We start from the raw sequence: 13,826 nt of genomic DNA, 5'->3' as shown, positions 1-13,826 counted from the left end.
GGAGCTCTGGAAAGGTAACCGAACTTGATATTCTGATTATTCATCATTTGTTGACTGGAACACCCCTTCATTTGGGCAATATCATATTTAGCTACATGTTGAATGCTGCCATTGTGGGTCGATCAGCTCCCTATGGGATGATCTTGACCAAAGTGTTTAAGTTCTTTAAGGTACCTCTTGATGATGAAGAGAGTATTCAGTGCAATAGCTTTTCTATGAAAAATATCAAACAAATGCGCATTGATCTGCCTGAACAAACCTCCACCTCAAGGAAGATGAAAACTGCCTCAAAGAAACAGAAGTCTGCCTCTCCACTATCTCATTCTCGTACCCCCTCATTTAACTCCGCTGGCTCAACACTTCCTCAATCTCCATAACTCAGTAACAATCCATCAACACATACTGCCGCTCCTTCAGTTGAGGATGCGGTTAAAGAAAATCCTCCACAAAGTGCGGAGGATGGTGAAGACTTATTCTTTGATCTGAACGTATCATATGATCACCATTCTTCAAAAAGCCCTCATAGGAACATGCATGCGGAAGAATCCACATTACCATCTCAAGTAAGTCTAAACTCTTCTCCTATCTCTCCAAATATTGCTCCATATAATTATGATCCAAATTTACAAGAAAAATCCAAATCTCCTTTGGCTCCACATTTTGAAAATTTCTTCAAGGATAAGGCTAAAAGTTCACAAACCAAAAGTGCACGTGATGGTTCAACAACCAGCATGAAATCGGCAGGAATTGGGAACAAAAAGTTTTTAAAGATACTAAAGACCATTAGAAAATACCAAAAGAAATTGTTGGTTAACTTTTCTCACTTTCAAAAAACCATCGCTCAGTTTGGACTCATTCTGGAATGGGTTACCAAACACTTGGTTAACTTATGGATTATATTTTGTCTTATGTTGGTTAACTTTTTGATATTATGTTTTGTTTGCTGATGTTATGGTTGTTTAAACTCAAATTATGTTTGATGTTATGGATGAATTCATAAACCTATGGTATTTTGTTTAAGTTGCTAGAATTTTATTTTAGGTGTTAATGAAAGATCTATTTACCTCAATATTGCATAATTTCAAAAAAAAAAATTTACTTGAATGTTAAAAGGAAATTTTTTCAAAATTATCACTTGTATGATTGAGGGGGAGTTTAATTATTTCATTCTTACATAAAACAAAAATATAATCTAAAGAATTTTGTCATCATCAAAAAGGGGGAGATTGTTGAGACAAAATCTCTCTCAATTGGTTTTAATGATAACAAAATTAATTAAAAGATTATGATTGAGGTTAATGACTAATATGTGCTTTTGAGTGTATTCATATAAGAAAACATGTTATTATTAATTAAGGCAAAAAGAAGAAAATTCTGAGTTAAATGCTAAGTATGGAAAATGTCGAGGATGGCCTCACGAGCTGGTGAAACTGCAATTCTGCATCCTCGCTGATTTGAATTCATTAAACAAAGGCATAATAGTATTAAAGAATGAATTATTTGAATTCATTCAACAAAGGCAGAATAGTATTAAAGAATGAATTGTTTGATTCATTCAATAAAAGCAAAATACTATTATAGAATGAATAAAGAAAAACTTTTGAAGAAAAGGAGCAAGAAAGGCAAAAGAAAGGTACGAGGAAGGATTACATTAGCATGTGCCTATAGTCAACATCTTGAAAAGCATCCCAACACTTTATGAAAGCAACCCATCATGTCATAGGCAAAGGCTACATGTACTCTTGTGTTATTTAAAAAAGATTATAAAGTCAATCTTCAAAAGGGCAACAACAAACAAGTCCAAAATAAATTGCTCACATGTCTTAAGGCAAGGAAAGAGAAAAAGACTTCACACGTGAAGCCTTTACAAAGTCTTGAAGAAAGGAATGAGAAGGACATCACATGTTCTTACAAGCATTATATGAAGGAGAGAGAAAAAGTTCACATGTGAAGCTTTATCAAGGCATTGAAGAAAGGAGAACAAAAATGACTTCACATAAACTTCAAACATTAAAGAAAGGAAAGAGAAAAGGACAACACGTGTCCCCAAGTACCCAGAAAATTAGCTACCTCGTACTTGAACATGGATTGCATCCATCTAAGGAGCTGAATGACATTTTCGTAATTATGAAGAAAAACTTTGGCATTTCTTTAATGGATTTTCCAACGGTCATAAAAGGCTTGGCATATGAAATGAACATTACAAGACCTCTATAAATTGCAGCAAGCTTATCTTCATCATATATACAACACATTACATTAAAAAGATCAAAGATCTTAAAGCTTTTAAGAAGCAACATCCATTATATCTTCATACTTTCTACAAATCCTACATTAGATCGTTGTTAATCTTTTGAGAAAGTATTTAGAATCAATCACTCTCATATCACACTATAATTTCCACGTGAGATACACTTGGAAATATTTGAAATTTGATTGTAAGTTTGGTGAAGCTTAAGAATACACAAGTTGTAATCATCCTCTGTATGAGGTTGATCTGTTTGAACATTAGTGAAATCTCACAAGGGTGTGAGGACTGGAAGTAGCCATCTTCGGGTGAACCAGAAAAAAAAAGTGTGTGTCAATCTTATATTTCTCTTTCACTCTTTAGCTCAGTTCAAATCTAAAGGTTTTGAAAAACCCATCCTCGGGCTTTCCATCCTCTGCAAGAGGATAGCTTTTAAAACAATTGAAAATTATTTTTAACAGCAAAATCCCTATTCAACCCCCCTTCTAGTGATATTTAGCTACACCAAAGACAATTACCTGACTCTCATGCTTATCAGAGACAAAGACATATTTTGCTTGTCATGCTTTTCAGATGTAGAAAAATAATTGCATTGTTGAACTCATCAAAGACAGACAATACATAACACATGTTGAATTTGTCAGAGGTAATTTAACTATAACATTACTTGTATTTCTAGAGACAACTAAAACACAACGTTATTTGTGCGCCAGACTTAGAGAAACGAAGAGAGGCAAAGTTGTGTTGCATCTTTGTCTTCGTCCAGATATCAGAAGATATGATAAGGATCTTTTAATCAAACACTTGATCTCAGATTTGCGCACTTAATTAATCAAAATGTTAGTGGATTAGATTGTTTCCACAAATGATTTTATTGTCATCAAAACAAGTGATTGACATATTTCTTTAAATCAACTTGGTTCCAACAACATGGACCAAATTTAAAAGATTGAAATTTTAGAAAAATTAAAAATTTATATAATTTTTATTTTTATATTTTGAAATTAAATAATATTAGCAACATAAAAATATAATTGATTTAAAAATAATACTACCATAACCTTAAAAACTACTACTAGTCTTACATTTGTCGAATAATTAAAAGCTAAAAAATATTAATTAGAAATTACATCATTCAATATATTGATAGGATTAGTCAATGCTTTGGATTAAATTTATTTTAATATAGATCTCAAAAAAATAATTTAAATGTCGATCTCACAATTTTTAATAAATTTTAATAAAATATTATATTTTTAATTATTATAAAATTTATTATTTTACTAACAATGGTAAGGGTCCACTTTTGGACTCTTCTTTAAAGGTCCATATTAGATGTATCATATTTTAAAAATTAAGATACATCAATTAAGATATTTTTCCTATTCAAGTAACATATATTCCTATTTTTATTCTTTATATTTTCAAATTTTTATAATAAAATTAATTAAAAAACAAATAAAAAAAATAAAAAAACAGAAAAAAGACTGAGTGTTGTCTAACATTAAATTAAGGGATCATCGAAAGACTTAAATTTATTATTTCACTCTTAATCTATACCAGGATGTCAGAATTAGGTGGAAAAACTTTAAAGCACAATAATGAACAAAAGTTAATGCACAGGAGAGTATAATTTTTATTTTACATTAGCAGAAAGGCGCTAAACAAACAAATAGTGCATTTTCATAAAAGAAAAAAAAAAATAGTGCATGCACTTGTATTTGATCGTGTCATGCATAGATAGAAACCAATTAATCTATAAAAGAAACTTCTAAAATAAATTTCAATTTCTAATATAAATATTAATTTGTCATTTAATTATATATTTTAATTAATAATATAACATAATTATTGATTTACTTGTCTTCTATTTTACATTTACATTAATGTAGAAATACATTAATATAAATATGAATAATATAATGATATATGATTCTAACCTTTTGCATTTATATATATTTTTTAATATATGTATAATAATTAAATGAATCATTCATTCAACACAATTGATAGAATAACATTTTATTAAATAATGTTCTTATGTTTTATTATAAATATTCTATTTGAATTATACATACTTTTATAAAAATAATTAATTATATAAATTTGAATGGTAAAATTAATTTTATTTTTATTAAAATATTCAGTTAATAGAATAATAAAAGTACATTAGTAAAAATTATTTATGTTTATATTACTAAAAGATAATATGAGATAAATAGATATTGAAAATATCATTAGATATTAAGAATTCAACTTAAAAAAATGTTAATATTATTATATTTTAAATTTGAATTCAAAATTTCAAAAGTTATATATATAAATTTTTGATAATATTTATTATTAAAAAGATTAACATTAATATATTTTTTGGACAAAAATTAACATGATTAGACATTAGTGAGTTTTTGTTCTTTCAAAGAAGTTGCAATTGCCGTCCTTTCTCTCTCTTCTCTCTCTCTTTCTCTCTCTACAGCGCCTTTGACCTTTGTGTTCTGCAAACAAATTCGCGACCTCTCTCCTTTCACCAACGAGCTTCCTCTTTATCTTCTCCAAACCCAAACAATAACCATTTCACCATCATCACAAACTTCCTACCCAATCCTTACTCACCACCTTCACTTCTCAAATCCAACATTTCCCACCTCTACAAAATCCTCCAGATTTCAATTTCTGGGTTTATTTTCTTTTCCAACTTTTCATTTTTCCTTTCACTCTTGTCTCTACAAACTTCTATAGTGTCGTACAACAAACAACGTTGGAATCTTCTGTGTCTATCTCATGTTTTCATGTCCGTTACATAACGGATCATGAATTTTAATTTAAATTTTTATTATTATATTATCTTCTGATCCAATCTTTAGATATAACCCAATTCCCTAATAAGGGTTGTAGTTGTAAAAAGTATGGTTTTTTCAAGATCTAGTTAAGTCAAAAGTCAACTATATGATGGAAACAAAAAACCCATCTCAGAATTCTTCAAAGTTTGAAACTTTCATGCAAAATTCATCATCACGGAGGAATTCAACAAGGGAAGTGACTTTTGGTCACTCAGAGTCCAAAGCTGTTAGGTATGGTTCAAGGGGTACTACTGCTGATTCTGAACCTTTTAGCATGTCACAAAAAGAAATTAGTGACGAAGATGCTAGGTTGATTTATGTTGATGATCCTGATAGAACAAATATAAAGTTTGAATTTGCAGGGAATTCAGTTCGTACTGGAAAATATTCAATTTTCACTTTTCTACCTAGAAATTTGTTTGAACAGTTTCATAGAGTTGCTTATATTTATTTCCTTATAATTGCTATTCTTAATCAGTTACCTCAACTAGCTGTTTTCGGAAGAGGTGTTTCGATTTTGCCGTTGGCTTTTGTTCTTCTTGTTACTGCTGTTAAAGATGCATATGAGGATTGGAGGAGACATAGGTCTGATAAAGTTGAGAATAATAGGTTTGGATTGGTTTTTGTTAATGGTAATTTCATAGAGAAGAAATGGAAGGATATTAGAGTTGGTGAGATCATTAAAATCAATGCGAATGAACCGATTCCTTGTGATTTTGTTTTGTTGTCAACTAGTGACCCTACTGGTGTTGCTTATGTTCAAACACTTAATCTAGATGGTGAATCAAATTTGAAGACTAGGTATGCGAAACAAGAGACGCAATCTAAATTTCATGAGAAGGAGAGGTTTATCGGGTTGATTAAGTGTGAGAAACCCAATAGGAATATTTATGGATTTCAAGCTACAATGGAGGTTGATGAAAAGAGATTGTCTCTTGGTTCATCCAATATTGTACTTAGAGGATGTGAACTTAAGAATACTAATTGGGCGGTTGGTGTTGCCGTGTATTGTGGTTGCGAGACTAAAGCTATGCTCAACAATTCGGGTGCTCCTTCTAAGAGGAGCCGTCTTGAGACTCAGATGAACTCTGAGATCATTATGCTTTCTTTCTTTCTTGTAGCTTTGTGTATAGTCACTTCAGTTTGCGCTGCTGTTTGGTTAAAGCGAAACAAGAAGGAGTTGAATCTATTGCCTTATTATAGGAAACTCGATGTTTCAAAGGGAAAAGAGGAAAGCTATCAATATTATGGATGGGGAGTGGAAATTCTTTTCACGTTCCTCATGTCGGTTATAGTGTTCCAGGTCATGATCCCTATATCGTTGTACATTTCAATGGAGCTTGTCCGTGTTGGTCAGGCCTACTTCATGATCAAAGACTCCAGATTGTATGATGAGGCAACCAATTCAAGATTTCAGTGTAGGGCCTTGAATATCAATGAAGATTTAGGGCAAATTAAATATATCTTTTCGGACAAAACTGGTACACTAACTGAGAACAAGATGGAGTTTCAATGCGCGAGTATCTGGGGTGTTGATTACAGTTCTGGAAAAGCCGGTCTTGAGAATGAGCAAGATGAATACTCTCTTCAAGGTGCAATTTCTTCTTCAAATATGCTTGTTTGTTCTAATATACTTTTAGCATTAAGTTTATTGTAGAAATTAACTTCTATGCACTAAACGGTTTTACACATGCATCCAATCAAATCACACAATGATGCCACTTTGTTATGTTTGTGTACCTAAAATATCTTCACAAATATCTACACGGTGAAATGTGAATGGATGCATGTGTAAAAAGTTTTTACACTGACAGTATATATAAACGAAATCCTTTATTGTATTTGGTATTTTTTTTAATTAAACTGGGATGTTTATTTCGTGTTATTATTTGGTCTCAGTTGATGGAAAGGTCTTGAAGCCAAAGATGAAGGTGAAAGTTAATCAAGAGCTTTTGCGATTATCAAAAAATGGATTTGCAAACGAAGATGGAAAATGGATTTATGATTTCTTTCTTGCATTGGCAGCATGTAATACTATTGTGCCTCTTGTTGTTGACACATCTGACCCTACAGTCAAGCTGATAGATTATCAAGGCGAATCACCTGATGAACAAGCATTGACATATGCTGCTGCTGCCTATGGTTTTATGCTTATAGAACGAACCTCAGGTCACATAGTCATTGATATTCATGGTGAAAGACAAAGGTACATTTATTTTTTTAGTGATTACTTTTTGCTTCATTTTCTTCCTCTAACTGACATTTTTATGTTGAAAATTGACCATATAAAATTCTTTGGTGTTAATGGTTTTGTAAAAACGATGTTTAAGCAGATTGCAAGAGTATCTGCAAATATTATTTTCTTTGAGTTTCCAATGTATGTTGTGTTTCACCTGACACGGCACTGACACGTTAAACCTGGTAATAATATGAGAAAATGGAATTAATTGAATGTAAATATGTGTCAGACTATCAATGTTAGACACTAACACATGTCGGACACGAGACTACCTAGATCTGAAGTGTCAGTGTTACCTAGGTTTTTAATGTATTTAGATAAATTAAGTCTTGCGTGTATATTCTCTATGTTCCTTCTTCGACGTGTCGGTAGCGATATAGTGTACATATCTTACAAGTCTTGAGTTGTCGTCTTTATAATGAATGTTCCTATTATGGGCTTATGCAGGTTCAATGTATTGGGTTTGCACGAATTTGACAGTGATCGAAAAAGGATGTCGGTTATATTGGGGTGCAGTGACAATTCAGTGAAACTCTTTGTCAAAGGGGCGGATACATCAATGTTTAGTGTGATCAATAAATCATTGAACACAGCCGTAATACAAGCAACTGAAACCCATCTTCAATCTTATTCTTCTGTCGGTTTGAGGACGCTTGTTATTGGGATGCGTGACTTGAATCCTTCGGAATTTGAGCAATGGCACTTTGCCTTTGAGGCAGCAAGTACTTCTTTGATTGGTAGGGCTGCTTTGCTTCGCAAGGTTGCTACCAATGTAGAGAATAACCTATGCATATTGGGCGCTACCGCTATTGAAGATAAACTGCAGCAAGGAGTGCCCGAATCTATTGAGTCTCTAAGGAAAGCCGGTATTAAAGTATGGGTGTTGACTGGGGACAAACAGGAAACTGCCATATCGATTGGCTATTCGTCAAAGTTACTAACAAGCAGCATGACTCAAATTAGAATTAAGAGCAATAATCGAGCGTCATGTCAAAGAGATTTACAAGATGCACTTATGACGTCTAGAAAAAACATGGCTGCACGTGAGGTTGGCAACTATTTTGAAGGAAGTTCTGACGCTGATGCTGTTTTGACTCCGATGGCCTTGATTATTGACGGGACTAGCCTTGTATATATTCTTGACAGCAAACTTGAAGAAGAGGTATGTGCTGACAGATCTCAGATCGATGGTGTTCACAATGCATTTCATTTCATGCTTATCTCTTATGTGCTGACTTTGCCCAATGCTGCTGATTCCAGCTCTTTGAACTCTCACGTAGATGTTCTGTTGTTCTATGTTGTCGTGTGGCTCCATTGCAAAAGGCCGGGATTGTCTCTCTTGTCAAGAATAGGACGTCCGACATGACTTTAGCCATTGGAGATGGTATGATATCTTCAGTTTACTTGTATCAGATTATCATTTCCCTTCAAAAAATGAGAACATAACAAAGGACAAAGAAGATGAAAAAGAAAGAAAAAGCTCTGGTTAAAAATAAAGAAAAATGTTTTCGTTGCCTGATTTAAGTTGTGTAAATAATCTTTTATCGTTCGTGTGCTGTAGGTGCTAACGATGTATCGATGATCCAAATGGCTGATGTTGGTGTTGGCATCAGTGGGCAGGAGGGTAGACAAGCTGTTATGGCTTCAGATTTTGCAATGGGGCAGTTTAGGTTTTTAGTTCCTCTCTTATTCGTACACGGACACTGGAATTACCAACGGCTAGGCTACATGGTTCTATACAATTTTTACCGAAATGCTGTCTTTGTTCTAATTCTATTTTGGTAAGTTAAAATTCACCTTATGAATATATGTAGATGCTTTTATTTCATCATGCAATTTTTTATTCAAGTATGTTAAGAACAGAACGTTAACAAATTTATTTCTATATGCACAAGCGTGCACACTTGCATGCATGTCTGTTTCTTAGTTATTTTTCTTGTGTCTGTCTACCAGGTATGTGCTCTTCACTGCTTTCACTTTGACAACTGCTATAAATGAATGGAGCAGCATGTTGTATTCAATAATTTACACTGCAGTGCCAACTATTGTTGTCGGTGTTCTCGACAAGGATCTTAGCAAAAGAACTCTCCTAAATAACCCGCAGCTTTACGGGGCCGGACAAAGAGAAGAGGCCTACAACAAAAAATTGTTTTGGTTGACGATGGCAGATACTTTATGGCAGAGTGTTGTCGTCTTCTTCGCTCCTCTCTTCGCATATTGGGGAAGCACTGTTGATGTAGCAAGCATAGGGGATCTTTGGACTCTTTCGGTAGTTATTTTGGTTAATTTGCACTTGGCCATGGACGTAATTAGGTGGAGTTGGATTACTCATGCATCCATTTGGGGGTCTGTCATTGCAACTTTCATATGTGTCGTGATTATTGATGCTATACCGGCACTTCGTGGTTATTGGTATGTCCTATCTTTCCCGTTCTCTCTTTTTAAATTTTAATACAGATGAATTTATTGAAGTTGAATTTGAGTCTCACATCGGTAAAGCTTCTGGGTTGTGCATTACACATATATATATGTGTGTGTGTGTGTTTGGGCATTCTCATCTAATGAGCCAACTTTTGAGAGTGAGATTCAAGTCCATTTAATAGATTCCAACGCAGTAGCACGTGGGGGAAAGGATAGGCATGTTGCAAATGTCAGATGTTCAATGGATACTATTGAGTTGCATACCTTGTTAATTAGTCATGCATGTTAAGGCTAGTAATGAATATGTTCAATAAAATTACTTATTTTTAAGGCCATTAAAACTAAGTCATTTGATTATGTTTGTCAAACGGTTGAGAGTCCTATATTGAATAGTGCTTTACTCTGCATTGAATAGTACCTTTCAAGCCAGTTTTATGGAGTTGCATTAAACCTAACTCAAAATCTAAGAAGATGTTGGAGTTTATCATAGATTCGTAGGTGTGTCTGTTGAGAGCTCTACATTGAATAGTGGTTATAAGTGTGAACATTTGTACGATATTTCATAATTGTATTTATAACATCCGACCTTTAACATTTGTACAAAACATTGCAGGGCTATCTTCGATGCAGCAGGCACCGCATTATTCTGGTTATGTTTGCTTGGAATACAAATAGCAGCATTGCTTCCACGCTTCGTGGTAAAATTTGTTTATCAATATTATTGTCCGGACGATATTCAGATTTCAAGAGAAGTTGAGAAGTTTAGGACTCTAAGGGTCAATGGAGGTGAACAAACAGAAATGCTTCACATCACAAATGGTCCACAAAGATAACACTAGTATTCTTTTCCCTTTCTTGTATTGTTTCTTTTGTAAAGTTATTATTCATTCTTTAGGCTAAGCCACAATATTATTTCTATTGGTTTCCAACATTTCATTGTTTTCTATATCCAAAGGGTAGAGTTTTTTTTTTTTCATAGCTGGTTGTTGTATTTTTAATTCTTTTTGTATTGATAAATTAGCTTGTTGTAAATTTATATTGATTATAGTAGAAAAAGAGAAAAGTTGATTACGTGTTACTAATCAAATTTTAACATGAAGAGTTCTTCATTGCCTTCTTGATGATGTTCATGTTTTACCTCATAAGTTGCTTAGTTCAATGTTGGTTTGATTCAACTCTGCCAGTTCCAATAACTTTAAATATTAGTTTATTGTACAATATTGGATATAGTTCTTGTCAAGTAAATTCAAATTTGTTATTGATCACTTGCACAATATCTGATTATAAATTTTGCTGATCTAGATGGGATGATACATCAATTAAGCTGTGCATGAATGTCAATCATACATATACACGTGCTTGAGGTGTTAACTTAGTATTTAGAGTTTGATATTGTAATTTCAAGATATTTAATTCAAATTCTGTAATTTCAAACTATGAATATCCAAATAAAATCCAGTTTACTTCAAATTTGATTGTAACTAAATAAATTTTTAAAAAGTCAATTTCATTTTTAAATTAAATTTATGAAAAGGACAAATTAGTCGCTATTTATATAATGGAATAAATTATGTATAACAAGTGTAATTATTCTAGTGACAACTGACAAGGGTCAGTGTGTCTTTTTTGTTCATTTCTTAACATCACGGAAACATCATAAATGTCATAAGTGGGTCCATCCTTTTATTTTGGCCTGCATCACACACAAGTGGACTCTTCCAAAAGGAGCACAAAGTACCTTTGTCTTTTCTTTATATTTTTAGAGCATCATCTTAAATCTCACCACCTATATAGCCTATAGGTATTCTTATTGAAGGAATGAATAAAATGGGTAGGTGTTAAAGTAATTCGAACGCTGATTCGTCGTGCATCCTACAACGGGTCCTTTATTAGTTCACTATTTTACCGTGAAGTGGCAAAATATACTTTATAAAACTTGAGGGCAAAATAGACTTTATAAAAGTCTATGATTCCAAAATAAACCTAAAAAAAACAAAATATTGGTTTGTAACTTTCTATGGTATACTAGCAAAATATGTGTGCATATACACAAGTTTGGGTCGTTGCATGTAAGTTAAATAGTTTAATTTAATACAAATAAATATTAATTTTTAAATTTTTTAATGGTAGAGTAAATATTATAATGGAAGTTTTAGATTAAAATAAATATTAAAAGTTGTTGAGATAAAATCTCTCTTAATTGGTTTTAATGATAACAAAATTATTTAAAAGATTATGATTGTAGTTAATGACTAATCTATGCTCTAGAGTGAATTCATATTAGAAAACATGTTACTCGTCATTAAGATAAAGAGGAGAAAAATATGACTCAATCCATCAAGTCCTCAAAACTGGAGGATAGACAGTTAAGAAGATGAACCCTTAAGAGGATGAACCTTCAAAGTTGCAAAATATTCAACATCACTGAAACAATGATTTCTAGTCATAAAGAGAAGATAAATCAGAATCAAAGAATGAATGAAAAAAGCAATATAAATGAAGAGGTCAAATGCCAGATTTTATATATATGAGGATGGATCTGCAGTTCACTTCATCCTCACATGTTAAAAATGACCCAACACATCAACGTACAAAAAGACTGTAGCTAACAAGATAAAAATATATTCTTACATGTCTTGAAGAATGAAAAGAAAAAGGACAACTCATGTCCAAGTTTCTAGGAGGATGGAACCTCTTGTACGAGGATGGACTGAATCAGTTTAAAGGACAACTAGATGACATTTATGTAATGATGATTAATGACATTGGACTTTTTGATTAAGTCCCCAACGATCATAAAGTGTTTTGACACATGGAAAGAGCATCATATGATCTCTATAAAAGGAAGAGAGCTCTTCATTATCAGACACACAACAACATTGCATAAGAAAAGTATATTCCAAAAGCTATAAAGAGCAATTTTCATCATCTCTTTATACTTTCCATAGTCTTGCACTAGATCTTTGAAATATCCTTTAGAAAGTGTTAAGTAAAGAGAAACATCATACTCATATCACTTTGTAATTTTCAAGTGAGTTACACTTGGAAATAATTGAAACTTGTAAGAAACAAAGTTATAAACTTGGTGAGGCTAAAGAATGCACAAAGTGTAACTAACCTCTATGAGAGGTTAATCTATTTGATCCTTAGTAAAAAACTCACAAGTGCGTGAGGACTAGACGTAGCCTTCATTGGGTGAACCAATATAAAGTTTTGTGTATCATCTTCTATACTTTCTCTTTTATTTATTCAGCTCATATTTAAAGTCTTAAATTTTTATCCTTTGATTCTCATCCTCTCAGAGAGGATAATGATTTAAAACACTTGAGAAAATTTTAAAACAACAATATCCCTATTCAACCCCCTCTTTTAGTGATATTTTAGCTACACAATTGGCATCAGAGCAAGGTTCTCTAGAAAATTACATCTAATCGTGTAAGAGAAAAAAATCAAAAGAAAAAATATCAAAAGCTAAGTATATCCCTGAAGGAGGATCATTCAGCAGGCCTCCCTATTTTGATGGCACAAATTACTACCATTGGAAAGGTAAGATGGGATTGTTTCTCATATCAAAAGACAACAACATGTGGTATGTAGTTGAAAACAGGGATCACGTCATCAGAATCAACAACACATATACAACCTCCGACTAAAAACCTCAAGCACAGTGGACGGCTGATGAAAATGCTAAGGTACTCCTAAACTCTAAAGCTCATTTATTTCTAACGCGTGCTTTGAGCAGGGAAGAATATGACAGAGTTGAAGAATGCAAAAACACTAAGGAACTATGGGATACTCGGAAGATCCATCATGAAGGATCAAGTCACGTAAAAGAAGCTAGGATTGACATGGGAGTAAGATAATTCAAACTATTCGAAATGAAGGAGGAAGAAACAATTGATGAAATGTTCTCAAGGCTAACAATCATACTAAACAACTTGAGGTCTCTTGGAAAGGAATACTTTGCTCAAGAGAGGATAAGAAAAATTCTAAGGAGTTTATCAAACGAATGGAGACCAATGGTGATTGCCATCACAGAAACAAGAAACTTGGCTAACATGAAATTAGAGGATCTGGT

The 13,826-nt window shown here is 32.7% G+C and overlaps 1 protein-coding gene across 1 annotated transcript; it reads left to right on the top strand.

Moving 5' to 3' along the window:
• Positions 1-4,660: 4,660 nt before the first annotated feature.
• On the top strand, positions 4,661-10,826 carry LOC101489367 (phospholipid-transporting ATPase 1-like). Its single transcript, XM_004511108.4, has 7 exons — positions 4,661-6,680; positions 6,988-7,294; positions 7,775-8,489; positions 8,588-8,711; positions 8,889-9,108; positions 9,281-9,739; positions 10,362-10,826. Exons 1-7 carry the CDS (start codon positions 5,195-5,197, stop codon positions 10,579-10,581), a joined length of 3,531 nt encoding a protein of 1,176 aa, XP_004511165.1. The 5' UTR covers positions 4,661-5,194; the 3' UTR covers positions 10,582-10,826.
• The last annotated feature ends 3,000 nt before the right edge of the window (positions 10,827-13,826 follow it).

This window comes from Cicer arietinum, chromosome 7 (assembly GCF_000331145.2).
Source record: "Cicer arietinum cultivar CDC Frontier isolate Library 1 chromosome 7, Cicar.CDCFrontier_v2.0, whole genome shotgun sequence".
NCBI lineage: Eukaryota > Viridiplantae > Streptophyta > Magnoliopsida > Fabales > Fabaceae > Cicer > Cicer arietinum.
Note: the sequence above shows the minus strand (reverse complement) of the source record. Positions and strands in the feature narration are given on the sequence as shown.